The following is a 23,670-nucleotide window of genomic DNA, read 5'->3' on the forward strand; positions in this document are numbered from 1 at the left end:
CTCATTTTTTTTGGCTGCATTCGAAAGGACCCCCCCCCACCCCGCGAAGAACCGCTACTGTTGTATTGGGGTTGACCTATCGTAACGCAACGCACTCGGCGCGCCGAAAACTCGAAGAAGCAGATTTGCCTCACCCACGTAATTGACCAGGCCCCGAAGTTCCATCTTCTTCATTCCGCCAGTCATCGGTTTTTCTCTCCACCGTCCCCCCCTAAAACTCCTCGACTAGATCCCAATCACCAGAACTTCGCATACGCTTCTTTCTCGGGACTTCTCATCTTCCCTTTCCTTTTTTCCCCTTGTTCCTATTGCGGTTTGCGAGGGGCATGCGTCCCGCCTGAGATTCCACACCCTCAGACGGTTCGGAACTGGGTTGTTCGGGAGTATGACGTCTGTACTGGCCGAGTCCTCTCCCCCAACCGCCAATTCTACGGAGTCAGGTATGTGTGCGCCCGCTTGATTCACCCGCTACAATTGCTTCCAACACGCGGACGGGACACCAATCGGGGGGGGGAGGATGGAATCTCGCTGACTTTGGTGCCCGTGGATAGACTCGCCCTCAGGGTGTCAGACTGCCGAATCCGCAGCCAAGATGCCCGCTCAGCTCCCGGAGGCCGGTGACGCGGACGCCAAGTCCAAAGTTACAGCCTGGCCAAGTGCGATTTTCCTCCGTCACACAAGAGATCGAACCCTCCAAGACTGTTCTTTCGCCGGTGCTGGAGACCCCCCAGCAGCCGGAGGCGTACAAGCAAGTGTCCAGCGAAGAGGAGCTCCGGTCGCTGGCAATGAGCTTGCAAAAATCTCAGCTGCAAGAATCTCGACTTCGCAACTACTCATTTGAGCCAATGTCTCTGCCACCATCCAGGGTATGTGTATCTCTTTGCTCTTGCCCGCTCGGCTCGTGATGGGGGAGTGGTCGTTGGGCAGGAGGACGATGGCCAACTGCAGCATGATCACCCTGCCTCTCGGTTGATGGCCAAGCGTGTCTTCGACCCCCCCCCCCCCCCCCCCCCCCCCCCCCCCCCCCCCCCCCCCCCCCTCCCCCCTTTCTAATGCCTCAAACTGACTATTGTGGTCCTTGTTGCGGCGATCTAGGTTGGCTCGAGAGAGTCTAGCGATCGCAGCGCCCACGGCACAGGTTCCTTCGTCGCTTCCCCTCATCACTCCCCTCCCGTGTCGGCCGTTCAATCCCCTCCTCTGACGCCTGCGGGGACAAACTCTCGTGAGGGCCGGAGCGGCGACACTCTCGCCGCTCTGCAAGCAGTCGATCGCGCTCGGGGCAAACCGTCTGCCATCACTCCGGAGTCTTCACCCCTTGTGTCCTCCGGCGAAAACTATGGGGCGCAGCGAAGCGCACCTACCTCGCGCCCTTCCTCGACGGACCATCTCCCGATGAGAAAGACCGGCTCCGCGGAGCAGCCGTCTCAGATCAATACTGCACTCCCTAGACATCGCGCCCAATTCTTCACCGGGGCCGACGCCAGTTCCCAGGAGGAGAGCCCTCCACCGACTCCACGACCCTCCCACACCCCACCCGGCACCATCACCCCTGTAGGGGAGCCCAACGATCCATACGCCCGGAGTAAGCGGCCTCCGCAGCCGAAAAACCTTGCTCAACTGGATGCGCGGTTCATTTTCAGCAGTCGAGACTCGAAGCGATCGTTTCGCCCCGGAAATCCCCCGCGGTCGGCCAGTGCAATTGATCTGGGTAAGTCCAGCGACAAGCGCTCGAGCAAGAAGGAGCCGAGCGACAGCAAGCACGGACACGGCCACCACCACCATGGGTCCATGTCGGAGCTCAAGCGATTCTTCAAGATGGGCCATCGCAACAAGCGACCCGAATCCCCGACTTCGGCGTCGAAGCGATCGAGCCGCAACTCAGGAAAGAGCACGCCCTATCAAATGGCGCCCGACAACGTGCCTTTTGCGGACGATCATGGTCTCAACTCCAAGTACGGAAAGATGGGTCGCGTTTTGGGGTCGGGCGCGGGAGGGTCGGTTCGTCTGTTGAAGCGGAATAGCGACGGGGTGACTTTTGCGGTCAAACAGTTCCGAGATCGTCATAGCTGGGAGAGTTTGAAGGAATATTCGAAGAAGGTGACGGCGGAATTCTGCATCGGATCGACCCTGCATCATGGCAACATCATCGAGACTTTGGATATCATTCAAGAAGGGTCTCATTGGTATGAGGTCATGGAATACGCTCCCTTCGATCTCTTTGCGATCGTCATGACGGGCAAGATGACCAAGGAGGAGATTGCCTGCTCATTCAAGCAGATTCTCAGTGGAGTGGCTTACCTTCACGGCATGGGTCTTGCTCACCGGGATTTGAAACTGGATAATGTGGTGGTCAGCGATCGGGGCATCATGAAGCTTATCGACTTTGGCAGCGCGGTTGTCTTCCGCTATCCATTCGAAAACGATATTGTCCCCGCATCAGGTAAATTTCCTTTCCCTCTCTGAAGCTGCCTCGGTGACCCCTTCCATCATTTTGTTAACCCTGCTTTTTTTCCCTCCACTTGCAGGCATCGTCGGTTCAGATCCATATCTCGCCCCCGAAGTATACGACGAGAAGAAATATGACCCCCGTCCCACGGATGTTTGGTCGCTGGCGATCATCTTCTGTTGCATGACTCTTCGTCGTTTCCCATGGAAGCAGCCGCGCACGACCGACAATTCATATCGTCTGTTCGTGGCCTCGCCGACCCCCGGCACTCCAGTGGCCGACGCCGAGAACCGCCGTCAGCCGAAAGCCAAGTCCAGTCCAGACCTTGTGTCTGCGGCACAGGCAGATAAAGAGAAACCTACAGAGGCCCCCGCCCCAACAGCTGCCGCACCGTCCGCCTCCGCTGCGGCGAACCAGAACGGTAACAAAAGTCCCGACTCTCCCACAGACAAGAACGACTGCCCTGGCGATCCGGCGCGCAAACAGCCGAGTCAGACCAGCGGCCATAAGGCTGCACGCACGACCAGCAAGGAAGCGCCACCCCTGCCTCCAAATGCGCAGCCTCCGGCCCCAAAGCAAGAGGTTATCAAGGGACCGTGGAGACTTCTTCGCATCCTTCCTCGTGAAAGCCGTTACATCATTGGCCGGATGTTGAAGGTCAACCCGATCGAACGTGCAACCCTCGAGGAAGTACTCGCTGATGAATGGGTCCGCAACATCATGACTTGTCGCCAAGAGGACTGGGGCGAGGTCATCAACGCTCCTAACCATACCCACGTTCTTGAGCCACCGTCTCAAAGCCCTGCAGTGGCAAGCAAAGCAGCCAAAGCAAAATGAGGAGTTGTGTGAAAATGTTCACCCCCCCTGACAACCCGCTGTCATCAGTGAATGGTTGCTTTGGAGGCTCCCTTCCAGGACCCTTCCTTTCCTCACCCCCCTCGTCCGATTGTTCAAGCCCCGCGACCGACCTTTTTGTGTCTCCCATGATAGATTCGACCTGCATCATCATATCATGGCGGTCACTTTTGACCGAGATTTCCCCACCCTGCGAGTTTTGTCATACCCCCTCCTTTTCCATCCCCGAACATGGAATCAACCTCACTTGTCCAATGTCCTGGCATCAGGCAGATCGGGAGCAAGCTTTCTGAAGCTGAGGCTTGCTCCTAAGGGGGGAAACCTGGGAGTCTCTTTTTCTTTCACCCGGCTCTTCACACCTGCGAGCCGAGAACGGCTTCGCTGATATGGCTAGTGATTTCTGGGGTGTGTTTCTATTTTATCATCGCTTGCTGGTGTCTGCTCCTCGTTTGGAAGTCCCAGCGACCGGCACCAGCTGTTGTCCTTGCTCTGGTTCTTTTGCCCGGTTCATACTCCGCTGTCCGTGGAACCTCGGCACCCGTAGATACTCTTTTACATGTAAAGAATACCAAGTTTTTTTTTAATAAGATTCGGCTAGTCCTCTGCCAAACTCGAGTTCTGCCATCCAAATTGAGGAATATTTTTGCTGCGTCAAAGTCCACGAGTTCTTTGCTTTCCTTACACGATAATTTCTCGTTCAGCACTGAGTTTGACGTAAGCTCTCCGCCGCGACGACCTTGGCTCTCACCCGCATGGTTGGCCGCGGAGCAAATCTTTCGATCTCCACCAGCTTGCGGCACCGGAGCGGGATTCTGCCAACATCGGCGTCTTTGCATTGAGCTCGAAGTGGCCCTTCCTTGCTCAAATATTCCTCCCTTTGTTCTTGGAGAATTGACCTTCGATTGATGAGGTTACGCAGAATGATCCCGAACTGAGTATATCGGAATCTTCATCCTCGTTCACACGTCCACTGTCGCCCACCATGACGCAGCAAGGTGACGGAGAACCATTGGTCTCCTCTCTCTGGACGAGATCCCTCCTGGTACGGCGCAAATGTTCAATTGTTCATTTTTGACCCGTACAGTCAGCTGATACACTCTTACGGGACAGTCCGGTGCCGTCGCTGGTCTCACCGTTGACTGTTCTCTCTACCCTCTCGATACCATCAAAACCCGTCTTCAAAAGGCACGCGACCTCTCCGCTCCTCCGGCTCCTCGCTTGTCCCTCCGACAGACCATCCGTGGCATCTACGCCGGACTTCCCTCCGTCCTCTTTGGCTCCGCGCCCTCCGCGGCATCCTTTTTCATTGTCTACGACGGTGTCAAGCGCGCCCTTCTTCCTCCAGCCAGCTCGTCCGACATCCCTTCCACCGCCCATGTCTTTCTCACCCACTCCCTCGCCTCCTCTCTCGGTGAGATCTCCGCCTGCGCCGTGCGCGTGCCCACCGAGGTGATCAAGCAACGGGCACAAGCTGGCCTCTTTGGCGGATCGAGTTTACTGGCGCTCAAGGATATCCTGTCCCTCCGCCACGCGGCACCCTCCACGTCGGGCTCGGCCGGGTCGAGCGCGGGTCCGTCCGCGGTCCCCGTCAAGCGTGGTTATGGCCAGGTTGTCCGGGAACTGTACCGCGGCGCGGGCATCACTATTGCTCGTGAGATCCCCTTTACCGTGCTCCAGTTCACCATGTGGGAATCGATGAAAGCCACCTATGCTCGACGCTATCTACAAGGAGACGGCTCGTCGTCTTCGTCGTCCACCGCCGTCTCCTCCAAGGAAGCGCAGATTCCTGCCTCCACAAGTGCCATGTTCGGTAGCGTGGCGGGTGCGATTGCCGCCGGTCTGACGACACCACTCGATGTGATCAAGACGCGAGTGATGCTGGCACGTCGGGGAGATGGCGGCGCAGATGCACCTGTGCGGGTAAAGGAGATTGTCCGCGGCATTGCGCAAGAAGGTCTCGGTGCCTTTTGGCGCGGCGTTGGACCCCGCGTTGCCTGGATCGGTATCGGTGGAGCGGTTTTCTTGGGAAGTTACCAGTGGGCGTGGAATACATTGGAGGGTGCGAAAGAGCGAGATGAGCAGCTGTCTGAGGGGATATAGGTTGGTCGAGATTGAAAGCAATTTCGATCTATCTAGGTGTCAGGCTGTCGGGAACCTTTTTTGGATCTCAAATGGGCCGGGATGGGGAGCTGGGGATGCTACCCTGTGGAAAACTTCTGTATCTACTCCCTAGACATAATGTAGACTAGTCGTGTAATTCTATTGCAAAGTTTCCGCAAAACGGGTAATCTGCTGCGTTTAGACTGCCGGACGGACGTGTAGGTTGAAGGTTTTGGTGTTCGATGGTGCTCGGGGCGCTGCGGCGGCTGGAGAGAGCTGAGAACGTCAATTTCAGCCGCTTCAATCTGGATGGGTTTTTTTGATCGGCTGAGTGGATTAACATGTTACATTTGTCGATTGAATGAATGATCGATCCGGATAGAGAAATTGGCATGAAATTTAATATCCTCTCCTATCCTCAAATAGGGGGTTTGGGAAGATAGAGGAATGGTATATCTCTGGTAGGTGAATCTTGGAAATCAAGTAGAAGCCTAGGTACTCAATCAAATACTTTGGATTTGGCTATGGTTACATCTGGTATTTAATTTGGTTGGGGGTTGTCGCGTTACTGTTATGTAGGTAGCCCTGGTGTCAACACAAGCTCAAGTTGCCCTTTGAAACAGAGGACTCTTATCTATACACGAAAGGTTGCGTGAATGACTGAGTGGACCTGCCTCTTAGTATACTCCGGCCCCGGACACACGAGATACTTTTTATCAAGATTCCGTCGGTGTTTTTTCTAAGCCGAGACCGGTGGTTAACAGCGTCATCAGCGGAATACTGATTTGCCTCTCGGAGTCGAGGTACAGCGGGAACTTAAGTGCATGCATCAGTCGCCCCCATTCCGCCTCCACGGCCCAATGCTGCCTGTCTCCTGGCTGAAATGAAATGTCATGACCCAAGAAGCTCAAGCCCGGACTTTTTTTTGTCATTACGAGGCTCAAGCGGCGGTTAAAGATCGTCAGTTGTTGATCGGTGGGACCGTCCACTTCCCCAGATATCCGATACCCTACAAGAACGTGGGAACGACACTCCCGACGGCATTGGCAGGGGCTGTTGTCGCACCTGCTCTATGGGGGGTTAGTCGCACCGTAGTTGAATAGAAAGATGTCTGTAGCAGTAACTTGAATATTCGTCCACATCACATTTATGACTCGTGTCCGGACATGGTCCGAGGCTGAGTGAGCCGGATTACAGGAATCCCAGAAAACCCACCTGGTCAATTACAGTCCGGCGTTGCCTGCCCCTGGCGCGGCCCTCTTTACTCTCCCACTCAACTTCCCCTCATCAACTGAACATCGTCTCTCCAACTTCCCGCCCCCCTGCCTCACTTCTCTCTCCCTCCGAACACCATTTGCTTAATCGACAGATCTTGGCAGATCTCTGCTACTTTCTTGGTCATTGCAGATTTTCTTTCCTTTACTAAAATCGGTGGGCTTGTGGATTGAGCATTGTGACGTCGTTCTCCCCACTGTAAACGTGTGATCGGCCCTTACAAGCGGCAGATAAGCTCCGCATTTCCTCCGCAATCCCCGTCTTCACGCTCCTCCCCCAACTGCATGTATGGCACGAAAACTCAGCCACCAAAGGGTCACGTACGGTAAGCCGAATGCAACCACATGGTTGAGATCTCGACTGGTCCGATGCAAAACTCACTGCCTCTAATCTAGTGCTTCCTCTGCCCGATGCCCCCGGCGGCCACCGGCTAGGAGTCAACGGCCTGGCTGTCGACCGCCAGAGCTCCATTCTGTGAGTAAATCGCGTAAATCGCCTTTCTCTTCTCCCTCCTCTGGTTTTTTTTTCCTTTGCAAAATTCCGCTTCTCCGAACTCATGCATGGGATCAATTGGATTTGATTGGTGTCTTCGGTTGTGCAACCCTGCGCACATTGTTCTCGCCCGTGTCTCACTCGTCCCACGTGGGTTACACAGCTTTCTAATGTGGTCGCTTGTCTCGTATTTTCTAGGTACTCCGCTGGTCGTGACGGTGTCATCTGCTCATGGGACCTCGACTGTTCGCTCGCTCCGCTGCACGCCTCGAATCCTTATGCATCATCCAATCGCAAGCCAGGTCCAACTCGCTTCAAGACCCAAGTTCAGGCGCACAGTCACTGGATCAACGACATTGTCCTGACCCACAATAATTCGGCCCTGGTGTCAGCATCGTCGGATACCACTGTGCGACTGTGGCGGCCACATTCAGAGTCTACCGATGTCCCGGAGCGGATTGGCAAACACAGCGACTATGTCAAGACGCTTGCGACTCCCAACGGGCAGGCCACGTGGGTCGCATCGGGCGGGCTGGATCACAAGCTCTACCTGTGGGATCTCAGTGGCGCCGGCGAGATACTCAGTATCAATGCAGAGGGGGATGAGACCACCGAAAAGGGGTCCGTGTACGCTCTGGGTGCAGTCAATTCGGTGCTAGCAAGCGGAGGACCCGAGAATGTGGTTCGAGTCTGGGATCCCAGATCGGGCAAGCTGGTCACGAAATTTGTTGGCCATACTGATAATATTCGTGACATCTTGGTTAACGAGGCGGGTGATACCATTCTCACCGCGTCGTCAGACCAGACGATCAAAGTCTGGTCGCTCACGGCAGGTCGATGCATGAACACGTTGACCATGCATAACGACAGTGTTTGGTCGTTGTACTCGGACGAACCAGACCTGTCAGTATTCTACTCGAGTGATCGGTCTGGGTTGGTGGCCAAAACCGACACCCGTCGGTCCGCCGATATCGAACAGGGTACCTGCGTTGCCGCATTGCAGGAGCACGAAGGCGTGGTCAAGGTGGTGGCAGCGGGCGATTTCATCTGGACGGCCACGCCTAAATCAGGCATCAATCGCTGGAGAAACGTCGACACAACGCTCGAGGTTGCGGGCCCTCCCGAGCCTAATCGGACAAGCGACTCGGCTGACGTGCCCGCCGAGGCCTCCAAGGCTGAGGCTCCAACGCCGGAAGTGCCCCAAAACGAGACCCCCCAGGACAAGACCCTGAAGACGATTCCTTACAGTGCAATGCTGCAACTCTCCGCCACGTCAGAGCTGCTTCGTCCTGCTGCAGCTTGTAGTGCCCAGCCGGGGCAACCGGGGTTGGAAGGTGATCTGGATTTGACCATGCCGGTACACTCATCGCCAGAGGAAACGATAGAGGGCCAGCACGGTCTCATTAAGTGCTTGATGTTGAACGACCGGAAGCGTACACTCACGCAAGACTCAGCGGGTGAGGTTGTGCTATGGGACCTGCTCAAGGTAAGCTCCCTCCCCCTTCGTGTACTAGATGAAAATGTGTCGGGATCAACTAACATTTCGAAACAGTGTGTTCCCGTTCAATCCTACGGCAAGCGTCATATGGATGATGTGGCCAGCGAAATCAACACGACGGAGAGTATTTCTCACTGGTGCACCATCGACATCCGCACAGGTAGACTATCGGTCATTCTTGAGCCGAACCGTTGTTTCGATGCCGAGGTTTACGCCGACGAGGCAGATCTTCCCGCAACGGATCTGTCGCAATTCCGCGAAGACCAGCGCAGTAAGTCTCATGTCACGGTTCCATCTTTTGCGTCGCATGGGGTCCTTTTTCGTACTGACAGGTCGTACAGTCAATCTTGGGAAATGGATTCTCCGTTGGCTGTTTGCCCCGCTGGTGGACGAGGAAATCCGACGCGATCAGAAATATCGTGATGCGGCACTTGCCAAAGCAGAGGAACGGGCAAAACTCATGCCCAAGAGCCCCTTTACGCCCGGGTACGAAATTCCTCGCAGCATAGGTATCCCGACTCAGGGCGACTTGTCCATGACTACTTTGCGCCCGGGAACAGAATTCCTAGGCAGCCCAACGACTCCCGGGTTTGGCATCCACGCTGGGACGCCTGCCTCGGCGGCTGTTCTGAGCTCGTCGATGCAGAGCAACTCTTTCCTCTCGCCCACCGACGTGGAAACTCCAGATGCACTCCCGTCAGGGAACCCTCCGCCCGACGGGGCCTCCTCCTCCTTTTCCGATAAGTATAGCGACTACTTTTCTTCTCGACCTGCCCGGAACGACAATGAAAAAGGCCCGATGTCACCCTCTGATGGTGTGTCCAATCCGGGATTACCGCAATCCCCGGTAGAACCTGAAAAGGAAGAGAAACGGAAGGGATCCTTCTTTGGCAAGAAGCTCAACTTCCCTAAGAAGCTTGGACGCACGTCGACGGAGACTAAGCCGCAAGTTCCGGATGAAAAACCAGAGGAATCTGAAGTCTCCTCCGTCAAGGAAGAAAAGGTTTATGAGCCGAACATCAGTGGAGTCATCGAACGAATCCACGATGACTACGAGGAGTACTTGGCTCAGAATCCTAATTGCAAGGAGTTGAAATCAGCAATCACTCCCAGCTCAGAGGACGAGACACCTCGGCTGGACATTCCTGCTCGGACCGCAGTGTTCATCCAAGAGGAGACCGGTGATACCGCCGTGGCTTCGGACCTGTATCGAGGCAATGTCGGTCTCATCGGACAGGATGTTGAACGATTGGAAAAAGCTCTTCCTCATTGGCTTGGAGAACTGCTTCTCAAGGTATGGCGACTGTCTGAAATCCCCACCCACATCAAAAATTTAAACAAAAAAACTCAACTAACACATTTTTGTTTTTGATCAGAATCAAACTCCCTTCAAGGAGCAGGTCAAGATTGCATTTATCCTGAAGCCGTTTGACGATTCTTTGCCTCCTGTGGCTAAACCTGACCCGTGAGTAGTTCAGATATAGCACGAGGGGGATGATTTGATGAGCTAATGTCTTTCGTCAATAGACCAAGTGCTACGACCGGTCCTGCGAATGGCGTCAACAATTCCCGGCTTAACGCTAATCGGATGCTCCGAACAAAGAAGGTCTTGGCATACGTGGCTGAACGAATTGATCCGCCGAACCCTGATGAGCCTGAAGCCAACCAAATGCCACCCGAAGAGTACCTCGAGTTGTACTGCCAGAAGATGGTAGGGTCTCGCCCGTTCTCCCCTGACATTTTCGTTACTAACCTTCACATCGTAGCTATGCCCGCCCAACATGACCTTGGCCACCATCCGCACGCATCTTTGGCGTACCTCTGGAGATATGATTCTTCACTACAAGGCAAATGGCAAAAAGCAGATCCGTCCCCCGCCTTTCTTAATGAATTTCGACACCAATCGCTCGACAATGGGCGACGGTCACGTTCCCAATGGGGACTCAACGGCGGCTCCATCCAGCATCCACTCCATGACCAATTCAGGGTCGGTGGCCGGGTCTGCCGCTGCATAGTGCATGCTTTTTTTTCCCCTGACATGTCTCCAAAACTTTGCCTGTTCTCATTCTCTTATCCTACTTTCCCAGTCGTCTTCCCAAATCTTTCTCTCATGTAGTCCGACGCCTTTGTCTTGCTGTGGAAGATCTGCCGGTAGCCCCTTGTGATCGATTTTGCCCATTCTTTCCATGACCGCCCGTGAACCGCCTCGTACTCTGAGAAAAGGGACTTCTGCACCCTTTGGTCGGTTGATGGGCTCCAGCGACATGCCAGGTCTTCTCTTCCTTGCGGTTTCCCCTTTTTTCGTGGGGTTGTCTTAAACACACATCAAGTCGGGCTAGCAAAGCGCCAGTCCGGGTTGTTGTCACCGAAGCCGTTTGGTAAATACTCCTTGCGCGGCTGCTTCAGGCCACCTTTAATATAGTCTTCTCAGTTCCTCGTCTTTGAAGAAGAATTTCAGTTTGTATGAAATCCTGAAATCCGTCCTTGGGGAATATTTCACACGACTCACTGGAACTTGATACTGTGGAACTCCCAGGCAACAGGAAGGGGGTCGGAGATTTAAAAAACAAAGACGGCGACCTGCAGATTTTCAAACCTAATTCTCTCCCTCCAGTCCAGTAAAAGAATGTGTACATACTCAACAACCCAAGTACACAGGATCATGAGGTGTAACGAGAATGCAGCAACTGACTCGGGCTTCTTTATCTCGGAACATGGAAGACGAGCGACATTCCTTTTCATAGGGCTGCGCTCCGAGAAGCTTGGGGCCGCGACTAAACACTTTCGGCATTGGGATCTGGTTTCTGCCTCGGGCCAACTCCGAACGGGCCAAATACAAAATGTATAGATGGGCTTCCCTGCAGGCAGCATTGACCATGCTCACCCTCACCATTGTTGCCCGATCTGACCCTCTCCGAAAAATTGATTCATTGAAACTCGGCAAGTCTCGGTGAGGAACCCAACACCGAGTCATACCAAGTAGAATACACCCAATACGCGGGTGTCGAAAAAGAGGAGTTGATTTCCAACGTGCATTTGGTCCATTTCCCTCGCCTTCAACCACCGTCCCCTCCTTTACCGCCACCCCCCCTCCAACAATATCAGAACTCTCGAATCTCACTTTTGACTTGTGACCTTCCTTTGTGCATCCTCAACCCACATTCTCACAATGGCAAAACCGACAATCCCCTCTGACCTTCTGAATGTAAACGAATATGCGTTTGACCTGGGCACATTCGAACTCACTATTGCCACCAGCAGTCCCGAGGCTCAAGTCTGGTTCAACCGTGGCCTTGTTTGGACCTACGCTTTCAATCACACAGAAGCATGTGTCTGCTTTGAGCAGGCTATCAAATACGATGAATCATGCGCAATGGCCCACTGGGGTCTGGCTTTGACACTCGGTCCCAACTATAATCAGCCATGGGAAGCTCAAGGAAAGGACCTTCCCGAGATTGTCCGGCGTACCTACCAGGCATCCCGCCGAGCAATGGCCCTCGTCAGCGAGAACGCGCCGGTGGAAAGGGCTTTGATTACCGCCATCCAGTCTCGCTATCACAGTGACAAACCGGCATCGATGGAGCAGTATCGCCGTCAGAACGAAGCGTACTGTGATGCAATGGAAGCGGTGTATCAACAATTCGGAGATGACCTGGACGTAGCTGCTCTGTATGCCGATGCCCTTCTGATCTTGAGCCCGTGGAAGCTGTGGAATTTAGTCACTGGAAAACCAAACCCAGGCACGAGAACGCTGGATGCCAAAGCGGTCTTGGAGAAGGCACTCGCTCGTGAAGAGGCCAGACGGCACCCGGGCTTGCTGCACCTTTATATTCACTTGATAGAGATGTCACCCACACCGGAGCTCGGATTGATCCCGTCGGACCATCTTCGTGATCTGGTGCCAGACTCGGGGCATCTCTGCCACATGCCATCTCACCTGGATTTCCTTGTCGGTGACTATCGCGCAGCAATGAGTAGCAATTTGCGAGCCACTACTGCAGACGAAAAATATATGCATCACCGTGGCGCGATGGGATTCTATACGGTCTACCGCATGCACAATTACCACACGCTCATCTACGCTGCCATGTTCGCAGGTCGCAAGGGCGTCGCTTTGGACGCGGTGAATCGGATGGAGAACACATTGCCATTGGAGCTTTTGAAAGCGATGCCGGATTATTCTGAAGTCTTCATGTCTGTCCGATCACACGTCATGGTTCGATTTGGTATGTGGCAAGAAATTATCGATCAACCATTGCCCGAGGATCAGGAGCTGTTTTGCGTGACCACAGCTCTAGCACACTATGCCAAGGGCGTCGCCTACGCCGCAACGGGGGACATCCCTAATGCACTGGGGCAGCAAAATCTGTTTAAACAGGCGGCGAAGCGTGTCCCAGAAAGCCGACTTGGTTTCCCAAACAGATGCATTGACATTATGGGAATCGCCTCTGCAATGCTGAATGGCGAGATTGAGTACCGTCGCGGTAATTACCCAGCGGCCTTTCAGCATCTGCGCCGCTCCGTGGAGCTGGATGATGCATTGGGCTACAGTGAACCCTGGAGCTGGATGCAGCCGGCGCGTCATGCGTATGCTGCGTTACTGCTGGAACAGAACCATGTAGAGGAAGCAGCAGCCGTGTACCGCGCTGACCTGGGGCTTGATGAGTCGGTCATTCGAGCTCGCCGCCATCCGAACAACGTGTGGGCTTTGCAAGGATACCACGAATGTCTCGTTCGACTAGGTCGTGACAGAGAAGCCAACATCATCAAGCCTCAGTTGGCGGTGGCAGTTGCATTGGCTGATGTGCCGATCCAGTCATCGTGTTTCTGTCGCACTGACAATGACCCAGCCTCAGACGGCGAAAGACCTTGTCCAAGTATCAAGTGCAATATGTAAACCTAGTCACGTCATGTAAGTCCAATGGAGACTCGGACGCGAGATTCGCACAATCGAATGTATTTTTCTGACTGGGAAACGAATGCAAACTGGTTTTCTTTTTTTTTCAAAAGAAAAGCATACTTCGCTATGCCCCAAGTCGCAAGTATGATGAAACGTCAATGTGTTCTTGCTTCTATTTGTCTTTGCGTCTGCCATTCAAATGGATCTCTTTATCCTTCAGGCATTTTCAAAGAGTAGGTGTTGATTAAAATAACTTATCATAATTAGATAAGCGGATGGAATCTTAACTGAAATGCCTATTCTTGAGAGACCGTATCATGGGTAGATCTTTGTCAGAAAGGCTAAGTAGGACCAGTAAGTAAGAGATAGGTATTCATACCTATCTACGGCTCCCTACTATGATTTTCGTAGAAGTCGTTCTCTACAGCGCCACAGGATGAGTGCAGGAAGAATTCCATAATCTGATACACTTGCAAGAAGACAGTTTGCTCAGAATACTCGGCTATTGCCGACATAGAATATAATCAATCATATTTATGAAACTACCTTACTATTATCAGCATATGGCGAACATACGTGAGGTGATCTCTCAGCCTCACTACATGGTAACCTTAGGTTGTGTATCGATTCCACTTCCACCATCACATAGGAAGGGGGGGTATTTGTAAGAAGACAAGCTATTTTTGTACCTGAAGAACAAGGACTGGAGCCCGGACCTTAAAGTGAAGCATCCATTTGCAATTAATGAATGCTATCCCTGGGTCCGAATTGAAACCTTCATTTCCGCCCTCGTTGCGATCACGCCTGAATCAGTCGCATGCAAAAGGGCCGACCAGAATCAGAGCAGATAAATGGAGCAGATTGACTTTAAAGTATTGAGAAATGGGTTCCGTCTAGTTTCCATTTTTTTTGCCTCCTTCCAAGGTGTTTTTGGGAGAGGCACAAGAAAATATACATGGAATACGTGTGTTCAAGGCAGTGGATGGTACTACAACATATTTCTTCAGAGCAGTTCTCAAAGGACTCACTCATCCGACGAAATTCGGGAAACGCCTCAGTGGAGTCATCGCGTCCGGGCTCCAACAATGAAAACGGGACCAGGTACCAGGTCCACGACAGGCCAACAACAAGGTTCATCTTCAATCACCAGTTCAGACATTCGGATGCATCAGCTGGATCATGGGCGTATTTCTTCTCACCCACAACATTCTTGACTGAACACGCATCTAGAGCCCGGGCCTCCGGAAGAACAAATCGGCCGAGACCAGCCATCGCCAGGACCAACTTACTTCGTCAACTTTCGTCCTCATGGCCGGCAGCAAAGCGATCACAGTCTCACAGTTTGTCGAGCAGTTTCGCCGGGCATGGCTGGGTACGCAGGGGCGGTCCTCAGCCGGCCGAGCTCTCGATCGAAATGATTTCAACCAGTTGCCGCGCAGGCTCGGTAAGACACGCCCGACTCGGATCGACGCAATTGATCAGATATTCCAAACTTAATTATCCTTGGGTCTGACCAGTGTATGTAGGACTTGCTGTTAGTGGTGGCGCCGATTCTATGGCACTGGCATTTCTGTGCCGCCAGTTAGAACGCTCGGGTTTACTGGGGCGTATTTCAGTCACCGCGTTCGTGGTCGACCATCGTGCTCGTGTGGAAAGTAGCCAGGAGGCCCGAACGGTGGCCACTTGGCTTGATGCGATGGGTAAGTTTATGATATATTTATCCTTAGAGGGCAGGTCTATCGGCCTTATTCCCAGATCTGCTCATGATTCGCCGTGTACTTGATGATTGAGAGGACCGAGACATTAACCTCGCGGACAGGCATCAAGACACATGTACTAGAGCTAGACTGGGCCCGATTTGCAAAGCAGAATAGCCAGGGCCACATCTCAGAGGCCTCAAGTTTACCTACAGCTTTTGAAACCCACGCTCGTCATTTGCGATTCCGTGCCTTGGGTACAGCTTGTCGAGAAAAAGGGATTAACGCCCTCCTAATGGGCCACCATCAAGATGACACCGTCGAGACGACCATATGGCGCCTCAGCTCTGGTGGGGAAAGGTGCTGGTTTAGCTGGCATCCCCGAAGTTGCACGCATTCCCGAGTGCCATGGCATCTTTGGAGTCTCGGAAAGTGGCTCTTCGGTCCGATTGAGCGACCAGAATAGCCAAGCCCGCATGTCATTTCATGTTCAGGTTGATGACCAGAATAAAGGCAGCATTGTGTTTGAACCCTCGGATAGCAAAAAGAAGGGCCAGCCGCCGTCGGCAGACGGCACAGCCACAAAAAGGCCCAACAAGGGTCTTCTACCAGGTGTCTCTGTTGCGACAGGGGGAATCTATCTTTGTCGTCCGTTACTCTCATTCCCAAAGGTCCGCCTCTTGGAAACTTGTCACAAAAATAAGATCCCCTACGTTTCAGACCCAACAAACTTCGATCCGACTTTGACCCCGCGGAATGCCATTCGCAGCCTGCTTGCTTCTGACTCTTTACCACGAGCGTTACGAGCCCCCTCGATACTGTCTTTAATTCACTCCAGCCAGACATTTCTTCATACGTCGACCGAATTCTCCAATCAGCTTCTTGCGTCGAGATGCCGCATCCTCGACTTGAATCTCAGATCAGGAACCATGGTCCTTCAGATCGTGGATCTCCCTTCCTTTTTAGATCCGCTTCAGTCTCAATTGGCCTCTTCTCGCCTTTTGCAGATTCAGTCTCTCACACTCCGCCGCATCACGGAGCTCATATCTCCATTCCATGGAAATCATTTCCCAGTGCGCAGCTACGAGCCCTTTGTCGACCGGATTTTCTCTCCACAACAAGCAAGTCACGAGAGCAACGACTTTTCATCCGGGAAACAGCCTTCTCATCGCGGAAAACGTTCACACTGGGAGGCGTGATGTTCCAACCTCTTTCCGTCAAACAAGTTGAAGGCCAAGTGTCCGGAGGCAGCAACATATGGTTATTATCTCGACAACCTTTTTTCAAAAACAAAAGTCCAGTCATTCAACACGAAGTTTCGTTGGTAGGAAGAGCATCGCAAAATCTTCAAAATTGCCCTTCATCCGTTTCATCTGACACTCCGTGGATTCTTTGGGATGACCGGTACTGGCTCAGATTTCAAGTCCACTTGGTCACGGCAGATGATCAGAGTCAGAACCAATCGGTCGGGCCTCACGCTTTGACCCTCGTGATTCGCCAACTTCAAAAGACGGATATAGCCAGGATTCGACTTGATCCGTCTCGGAGGGAAGAAATGAAACTTATGCGGAGGAAGTTTCCCTTGATTATCCAAAACGCGCTCAGAACCCGACTTGCTGGACATGCTCCCGGTTCGGCGCGGTTTACCCTTCCGCTTTTGGCTGTGAAAAAGCCAGAGGCAGTGTCAAAGGCAGACTCCGAGCATCTTGTGGCATTGCCAACGGTCGATTTTAGGCTGGATGCATTATCCAAGAAACAAGGACAGGACGCTGTTGAGTTTACGTACTGTGAAGAGACGTGGAAAATCAAGTGGGAGTGGATGTTCAAGATGATAGATACCGAGGCCATTCGCCTGATGGGCGGGCCTGAGATATTGGATTAGAAGATATCAGTGTACAATTAGAAAAGGGGTCGAAATAGACAGGGCATAACGAAAGAGATAGGATATCCAGTTCGACATGATTTCTCCGATGCTATGCATAATACAGACACATTCATGGATGCGGGTTCGAGTCCAACAAGAACTCCATAATAGACCATTCCCCTAAACAGTGGTCAAATAACCGCATTAAAACGACAGCAAAGAACAAAGGAGAGAAGGATTGTGGTATCACAGAAACAAAGAGAGGTGGGGTGATCGGCCAATGGATTAATGAAAGCGTGGTGATGAGACGGTAGAAAATGGAGGTACAAAGACAGGGTGCATCAAGACACATCGTAAGCTCATCCTTGGGGTCTGGGGAGATTCAATCGCTCATTGCTCACTAGCTTTGAGCAATGCGGCAGCAGCAGATTGGGCTCTGAGCCCTCCAACCTCTCTTTTAAGTCGGAAATTCTCCTTCTTGAGGCGGCTGATTTCCTCAAGAGCGTTACTCAGTTGATCTTTCAGGGCATCCGCAGCGCTGCCCGAGCGAACATCTTTGGCGATCTTGCTGAGCTCGGCGTTGAACCGATCGTAAAGCGCTTCGTTCTCTGCGCTCGCCTCCCGATACAGCTCATCGAGCTTTTTGACACGCTTCTCGCTGACGACCAACGAAGACTCCAAGTCTCTCTCAAGAGCGGAGGTTCGGCTATCGTATTCTCCAGCCATGGACTCGAATCGCTCCTCGAGACGCTTCAAGCGGCTTTGAAGCGGGAGCTTTGCATTTGGAGATCGACGTTCTTCAGCAGGGTCTGGGTCCTCTGCACCACAGTCTGCCGAAAACTCGAAATTGACCATCTCATCACTAAAAGCATTGAGCTCAGTGCGGAAGCCGATGCTGCCGTTGATCTGATGGTTTTTCTCCGTATTGATACGCTCACGGAGCTAATGCATACTGTCAGTTTAATCTTGTTCGTTTCAGGCGGCGAATATTGCATACCTTTTGAGGACTCTGCATTCGCAGCTTTTGTGGTCTTTGGGAAGCAGATGATGACTGTGGTCGTCTGACTTCGGAACCGTTCACAGGAGCTCGTTCTCGAAGTGCAGGGGTTCGTTGCGGAATGCTGGTTGCGCGAGACCGCCGCTTAGTGTCCTGAGGAGGTGACTCGGGATTTTGGTATTTAGATTGAATTGATCGCTCCCTCTGAGGAATCTTTGGGTCAATGTTCTCCTTCCAGCTTGAGGCCGCAGGACGAGAGGGCGACGCTTGGCGAATGGGAGATCCCAAATGGCCCGGAGAGGGTGCCTTCGCAGGTGACCTAGGTCGACTCGGTGAGGCCAAGTAGCTGCTATGGGGTCGAGGCTGGCTAGTGGGTGTGGTCGAATCTGGTCGCGGTCGGTTGGAAGGGGTCGCCGGGCGCAGGTTTGCGACTGAGGAGACGTGGGAGGCATCAGAAGAAGCCGTGTCGGGGCGAAAGTCAGACAATGAACTCCTTCGTCTTCTCCGCAGCTTCACGACACTATCGTGAGATATGCCACGGAGTGATGACAAAGACGGTGGTTGCCCCTGTCCAGTGCTTGGCCTTGAAATCTGTTCTTCGGACGCGAAGCCGTATGGACGCTCACGAGACGTTGGCCGAAGAAAACCCAAACGAGAGTCTACGTCTGTGGATTTCGAACGAAGTAAATAACCTCTTGATGTATTGAGATCGGATTCGCCCGGGCTTGATTTCTTGCTGAGCGTGCGGAGGATAGATGCAACTTTGCCCTCCCCTTCAACCTTTGAGCTGTCTCTGTGAAGATTGAATCCGAAACGTCTGCGAAAGGAAGAGCTGTTGGAGCTCACTGATCCGGTATTTGTCTGAGATGATTTGTTTGGTTCAAAGTTCAGGGTGCCCTCGACAGACGATCCGCAAGGGATGAGCTCCTCGAACAAATTGTCAAAATCATCCACAAGGCGATCCAGAAGAGACACATGCTGCACGGGGTCCCCATCTTCTGTCAGCACTTCTGCAAATGCTACCGTGAGAGCACCACGGTCACCGTCATTTCCAGACGCATCCAGTAGCTCAGCGAGGAGTCGAATGATCGCAGCTAACGCTCGGCAATTCTGGGGGTTGGTGTTGACTAAAAACTTGCGAAATTGTTCCTCAAAGTCCCGGGGAAACATTGTGTCGAACTGGTTCTGGAGATTTCTAAGTGCAGAAGAATCCACTACGGATCCCATGCTTTCTCTCCAGGCATTTTTCATGAAAGTTTCAAAGGCAACAAAAAGTGTGTCGACCGGTACTTCAGCGGCCGCCTGCAACTTGCTTGGATCTTCCAGCAGAATGTTGTAAAGCTCGTTCACCAGCGCACGATCCGCATGCTCCCTATTACGCAACATGCGTCCGAGGATGTTACCGCTGCGAGATTGCAAAGAGAGAACGTAAGCAGCAAACGTTTGTTCCAAGGACCCGAGTTGACCATCTGACCCTTTGGCGCCGGATGCTCCGACCATCGAAATTTTGCTTGGGTCTTTGTCTCTCTCTTGATCTGGTTGCTGTTTTTCTTTTTCTTTGTCTTTTCCGGGGAATGTAGATGGAAGAGTATTGGACCTGGAAATGTTGATGCGCTGCGGAGGCATTTTGGGAAATTCACCAAGTAACGTCGCCGAGCTTGGCTGCTTGATAGTGGGCACGCTTTCGCGACTGCCACCAAGGAAATTTGAAATGAGCTTAGTGGGTGAAGGGGGTCGGAAAGTGCGTGAAGATTTGACTTGTGTGGTCAATCCGCTTGCGATGTAACGAAGGATGTCAAAGTTGGAGTGTATCAAGGACTCCATCAATTTCGTGTTGCGGGTGCTATTCAAGGGCACGAGAAGTGATTGCACTATAGGAGCGAACATGGTCAGCAACGCACTCAGGAAATCAAGCCACTTGTGTGCACATACAGCGTTTAAGGAGGGTCGGCACAAACGTGTCCACGGTCACGAAGTCTGTTGACGGAGATCCAATCACCGAATCAATGTCCAATCTAAATTGATCGCTCTCGGAAGAGTTGATCGACATGACGATATCTGCGTTGGTGGCTTGAGGATCCTCAGACCAGGTAGCCTTGGGTGCATCAAAGAGCAACCGGATGAAAGGTGCCGGCCCCTGTTCGAGAGCTACGCTCCGCCCGTCCTCGTAGACGCAGGCTAGGATACCCGTGCTGTTTGGTGGTGAGGGAGGGCTTCGTAAAGTCCATTTGCCTCCTTCCCGCTCTTGCTCTGGAAAACGCCCTTCGATGCGAGCCTTGGTGATCTCTTCGATCAACTTGCTAACCTTGGCTTCATACAATGCCGCCAACTCCAAGGCAACAAGCTCGTCGCCGACACTCGAGGAGGCCGAAACCGTGGAGTGGGTCGCAGGTACAATGTAGATGATCCGACCACAGCCAGATTGCATGCATCGCACTGATTGAAGTTCGAAAACCCGAGCCACTCTGAGCTCCGAAACGGATATTGCCGTTGTGGCTTCGCCATTAGACGATGCCGCATTATCAATGTCCGCTAACAATCCGCGTGCCGTGGCCCGACTGCCCGCGGGTTTCGAGAGTAGCACGAGGCAATTCTTGTAGAGCATCAAAATTCCGGCAGTGGGCCCCGAGACACGTGTCTCCAGACGATATGGTGGAGTGAGCTCGTTGACATCTACGGCTGTGATCAGTCGACCTTCAGGAAAGGTCTTGGCAGGCCAACCGTCAACAATTTCTCTTAGGCGTCGAAGGCTCTGTGCGTGACTGCTGGGCGAGCCGCTATCTAGAGCGCAAATGTCTTTGACGATATCGCGGGCTCTCAGCAGCGGGCGAACTGCTGGGTGAACAAGCGGCAGACTTCCCGTCATGGTATCAATCAGAAGGCTATAGCGGGGAAGTCGTTGAACCGGCTCCATCAGCAAGGAGCGTAATCTTTGCTCCCCGGTTTCATGGACACGTCGAGAGAAGCTGGATGTCTTGTCGCGCATGAATGAACTGAGGGTTTGCGTGAAGCCGTTGTGTGCACGCATGTAGTCAGCATAGGGCGCGGAGAATTTGGGCAACCATTCCAACAGTGCCCGGGCAAATTTTGTGGCGCCGATAGTATCTTTAACATCCCGGGACGAGCTTCGATGCGATCCCGACGCGGGCAGTTCGGTATCCTGGCCAATATCCTCCAAGGCATCCTTTTCGGTTTCCTCCAGCACGTTTCTGATGATGTCGAGGAATTCCAGGTTGACGTCCAGAATGGTGTTCAGGGAGGGGGGGAAAAGCGCCTCCAGGGCCTTCTCGTCAGGGCTAAGACTTGCCGGGCCTCGGCGTTGGGCTTTTTGCCGGAACTCTTCTGCGACCTCATGTACCAGGGTGTACATTTTGGCAACATACCGTTCCTCCGTGTCCACAAATTCGCACATGGTCAACCTCAAGGCCTCCTTTTGATTTCGGGAGAAGATTCTTGATTTGCTGACATTGGTTGGTTGCGAGGGCGCCCGCTTCAGCCGAGACGTAGGGAGAAACATGGGGTCCCCCAAAGCCTCGATGAGCGATGTATACGGCCCATAGTTTAGGGGACGGGTGGTTTCAATATCCGAGTCGACACTTTCTCGCCGCTGGCGAGACTGGATGAGCCCTGCCGGCAGCACTACATCCATATCCACCCACGGAATCCTCCTTTCCTGACAGGCACTACGGATATCACGTACAACTTCCGACGAGTCTTCCAGCAATTTCATGTTGTTGGCCAATTCTGCAGCATGTACTTCATCGAAAAGCCGGGGTACTTTATCGCCCGGCCGCTGAGACGCCCGAGCGGAGCCGATCAACCGCTTCCTCACTGGATCTGATAATTCCACAAAGTATTTCAGCAAGCTGACCGCAAGACCCCGGGCCACCGGGTCTCCTTGTTTTTCGCGCGGCAAATGATTGACGGCTGCATAGAGAGGAGCGGCGGGGGAGATGGTGATTCGGGAGTAGCTTTGAAATCCAGCGGGTGTGAAGATATGCGCCTGAATGCGCGAGCTGCTCACGGTGGCGTTGGCCGTCGCGACAGGTCCGTAGAAGACGAAAATGGAGGTGAGGTGAGAATCGACAGCATGGTAGAGACTGAGGTATTCCAAAGGCAAGTCCGACATCAGGGTGCCTGCCGGCGCATTCGTGTTGACTGCCATGCTGGGGGCGTGGGTTGCACTTGCCCGTTGCGAGAGTGCCTGTCACAAACCGGTGCCCGTCCGGTAGCTTTGGAGGAATGGATGAGGGTCGAAATTGAGAAATTAGAACGAGTGAGTGTTGTGAGAGGGAGCGGTCCAGCGTGCGCAGTCAAGAAGGAGGAGGAGACGATCGGAAAGCCACTGGCGCGGAGGGCATCGTTGTCAGAATGAACGGCGGCTGGACTGCTCTGTCACAGAATTTGTTGACGAGGGAATATTTGATAGGAAAGTGTAAAAGAATGGATGATGAACGCTCTCACTGGGTTGTGGGAGTTCGAGAGAGTGACATGCCACCAGGAGGAAGGAGGGGCGCGCAAAGCAGAGCGAAAGAGCGCAACCGGATTGTTTTGAGGGGGGCGGGGAAGGAAAGTAGACTAACAGGATGGAAATGGAGATACGGGCGGAGTGCGGGCAGTCACGATCACGACGATAACTGGAGCCTCCTGAAGAGGTGATGACTTGACTGGATCCAGGTACCAATCAAGAGTACTGCTTCCAGGTACTACGGGTTCGTGGACTGTAGACTCCACTTCTACACTGGGTTGAGGCGTATATTGATGGTATCCCTTCTGCAGAAAGCGAATGCTGGCTGATCGGGGCTTCCAGAGCATCGGGTCATCAGTAGTTGAATACTTAGTAATGTCAGTACGAGAGTACCCTGAGCACTCTGTTATTGGACCATGAGAAGTAGATCGACTCAAGGTACAAGGACAATTATCGACTGAAAGATGCTTAGCGCCCGTCGATGTATTGATTACTGGTACCGTTCAAATCTTCAAACCTTGACGAGTGGGGAAGGTCTGCAAGAATCTAGAAGTTGGATTGAGCCAAGATACAATCTTTGGCTCAACCCCTCCGCACAGGCAACATCCATGACGATGATGAACGAGCCAATTGGTAGATATGACTGGATTCTATGTTTGTCAGGCCAACGCGGGCCATCACGACCGTTGCTAGCCAAAGTGTATCTGCAAGGCGGATCAATCGGACTCGTCACATTGCACGGGGTTACTGAAACGAGGCTGAAGCGAACGGCAATACATGAGGTTGCTGGTACACACGGGCCCGGCGAGCATCACTCGGTGCTCCTCTGCTGGATGGAGTACTGAGTACAAGTTCCACGGAATACTGTCATTAAGTCGCTAGTAGTAGGACTAGTAAGTCTCTACTAGGAACCGCAGTTCCATGCTACCTCATGCATGGAGCATGGAGCATCGCCTTGTACATAGGGCATGTGGCTTGGGAAGATCTCCAGGCTCGCTAGCCTGATCCGAAAGGGTAAAACAAGCTCAGCAGAGTAATCATCCGGATACCAAGTTCGAATAGCCCTTTTGATGCATGG

At 53.0% G+C, this 23,670-nt stretch overlaps 6 protein-coding genes across 6 annotated transcripts; 5 read left to right on the top strand and 1 right to left on the bottom strand.

Moving 5' to 3' along the window:
• Positions 1 to 385: 385 nt before the first annotated feature.
• POX_d05289 (Serine/threonine-protein kinase oca2) lies at positions 386 to 3,283 on the top strand (the record flags this gene model as incomplete). The annotated part of the gene is made up of 5 exons (XM_050114137.1): positions 386 to 440; positions 552 to 640; positions 699 to 866; positions 1,096 to 2,440; positions 2,526 to 3,283. The coding sequence occupies 5 exons, from the start codon at positions 386 to 388 to the stop codon at positions 3,281 to 3,283; spliced, it is 2,415 nt and encodes an 804-aa protein (XP_049969088.1).
• A 1,000-nt stretch (positions 3,284 to 4,283) lies between these two features.
• POX_d05290 (S-adenosylmethionine mitochondrial carrier protein) lies at positions 4,284 to 5,401 on the top strand (the record flags this gene model as incomplete). Its single annotated transcript, XM_050114138.1, has 2 exons — positions 4,284 to 4,343; positions 4,412 to 5,401. 2 exons carry the CDS (start codon positions 4,284 to 4,286, stop codon positions 5,399 to 5,401), a joined length of 1,050 nt encoding a protein of 349 aa, XP_049969089.1.
• A 1,563-nt stretch (positions 5,402 to 6,964) lies between these two features.
• On the top strand, positions 6,965 to 10,681 carry POX_d05291 (uncharacterized protein; the record flags this gene model as incomplete). The annotated part of the gene is made up of 8 exons (XM_050114139.1): positions 6,965 to 7,001; positions 7,072 to 7,150; positions 7,367 to 8,654; positions 8,721 to 8,937; positions 9,008 to 9,960; positions 10,043 to 10,131; positions 10,194 to 10,377; positions 10,433 to 10,681. 8 exons carry the CDS (start codon positions 6,965 to 6,967, stop codon positions 10,679 to 10,681), a joined length of 3,096 nt encoding a protein of 1,031 aa, XP_049969090.1.
• A 1,154-nt stretch (positions 10,682 to 11,835) lies between these two features.
• On the top strand, positions 11,836 to 13,563 carry POX_d05292 (uncharacterized protein; the record flags this gene model as incomplete). The annotated part of the gene is made up of 1 exon (XM_050114140.1): positions 11,836 to 13,563. The coding sequence occupies one exon, from the start codon at positions 11,836 to 11,838 to the stop codon at positions 13,561 to 13,563; it is 1,728 nt and encodes a 575-aa protein (XP_049969091.1).
• Positions 13,564 to 14,874: 1,311 nt separating this feature from the next.
• Positions 14,875 to 17,145, top strand: POX_d05293 (uncharacterized protein; the record flags this gene model as incomplete). The annotated part of the gene is made up of 5 exons (XM_050114141.1): positions 14,875 to 15,010; positions 15,093 to 15,266; positions 15,386 to 15,520; positions 15,609 to 16,458; positions 16,680 to 17,145. 5 exons carry the CDS (start codon positions 14,875 to 14,877, stop codon positions 17,143 to 17,145), a joined length of 1,761 nt encoding a protein of 586 aa, XP_049969092.1.
• Positions 17,146 to 17,517: 372 nt separating this feature from the next.
• Positions 17,518 to 22,289, bottom strand: POX_d05294 (uncharacterized protein; the record flags this gene model as incomplete). The annotated part of the gene is made up of 3 exons (XM_050114142.1): positions 17,518 to 18,069; positions 18,125 to 19,995; positions 20,057 to 22,289. The coding sequence occupies 3 exons, from the start codon at positions 22,287 to 22,289 to the stop codon at positions 17,518 to 17,520; spliced, it is 4,656 nt and encodes a 1,551-aa protein (XP_049969093.1).
• Between the last annotated feature and the right edge of the window lie 1,381 nt (positions 22,290 to 23,670).

This window comes from Penicillium oxalicum, chromosome IV (assembly GCF_001723175.1).
Source record: "Penicillium oxalicum strain HP7-1 chromosome IV, whole genome shotgun sequence".
Taxonomy (NCBI): Eukaryota; Fungi; Ascomycota; class Eurotiomycetes; order Eurotiales; family Aspergillaceae; genus Penicillium; species Penicillium oxalicum.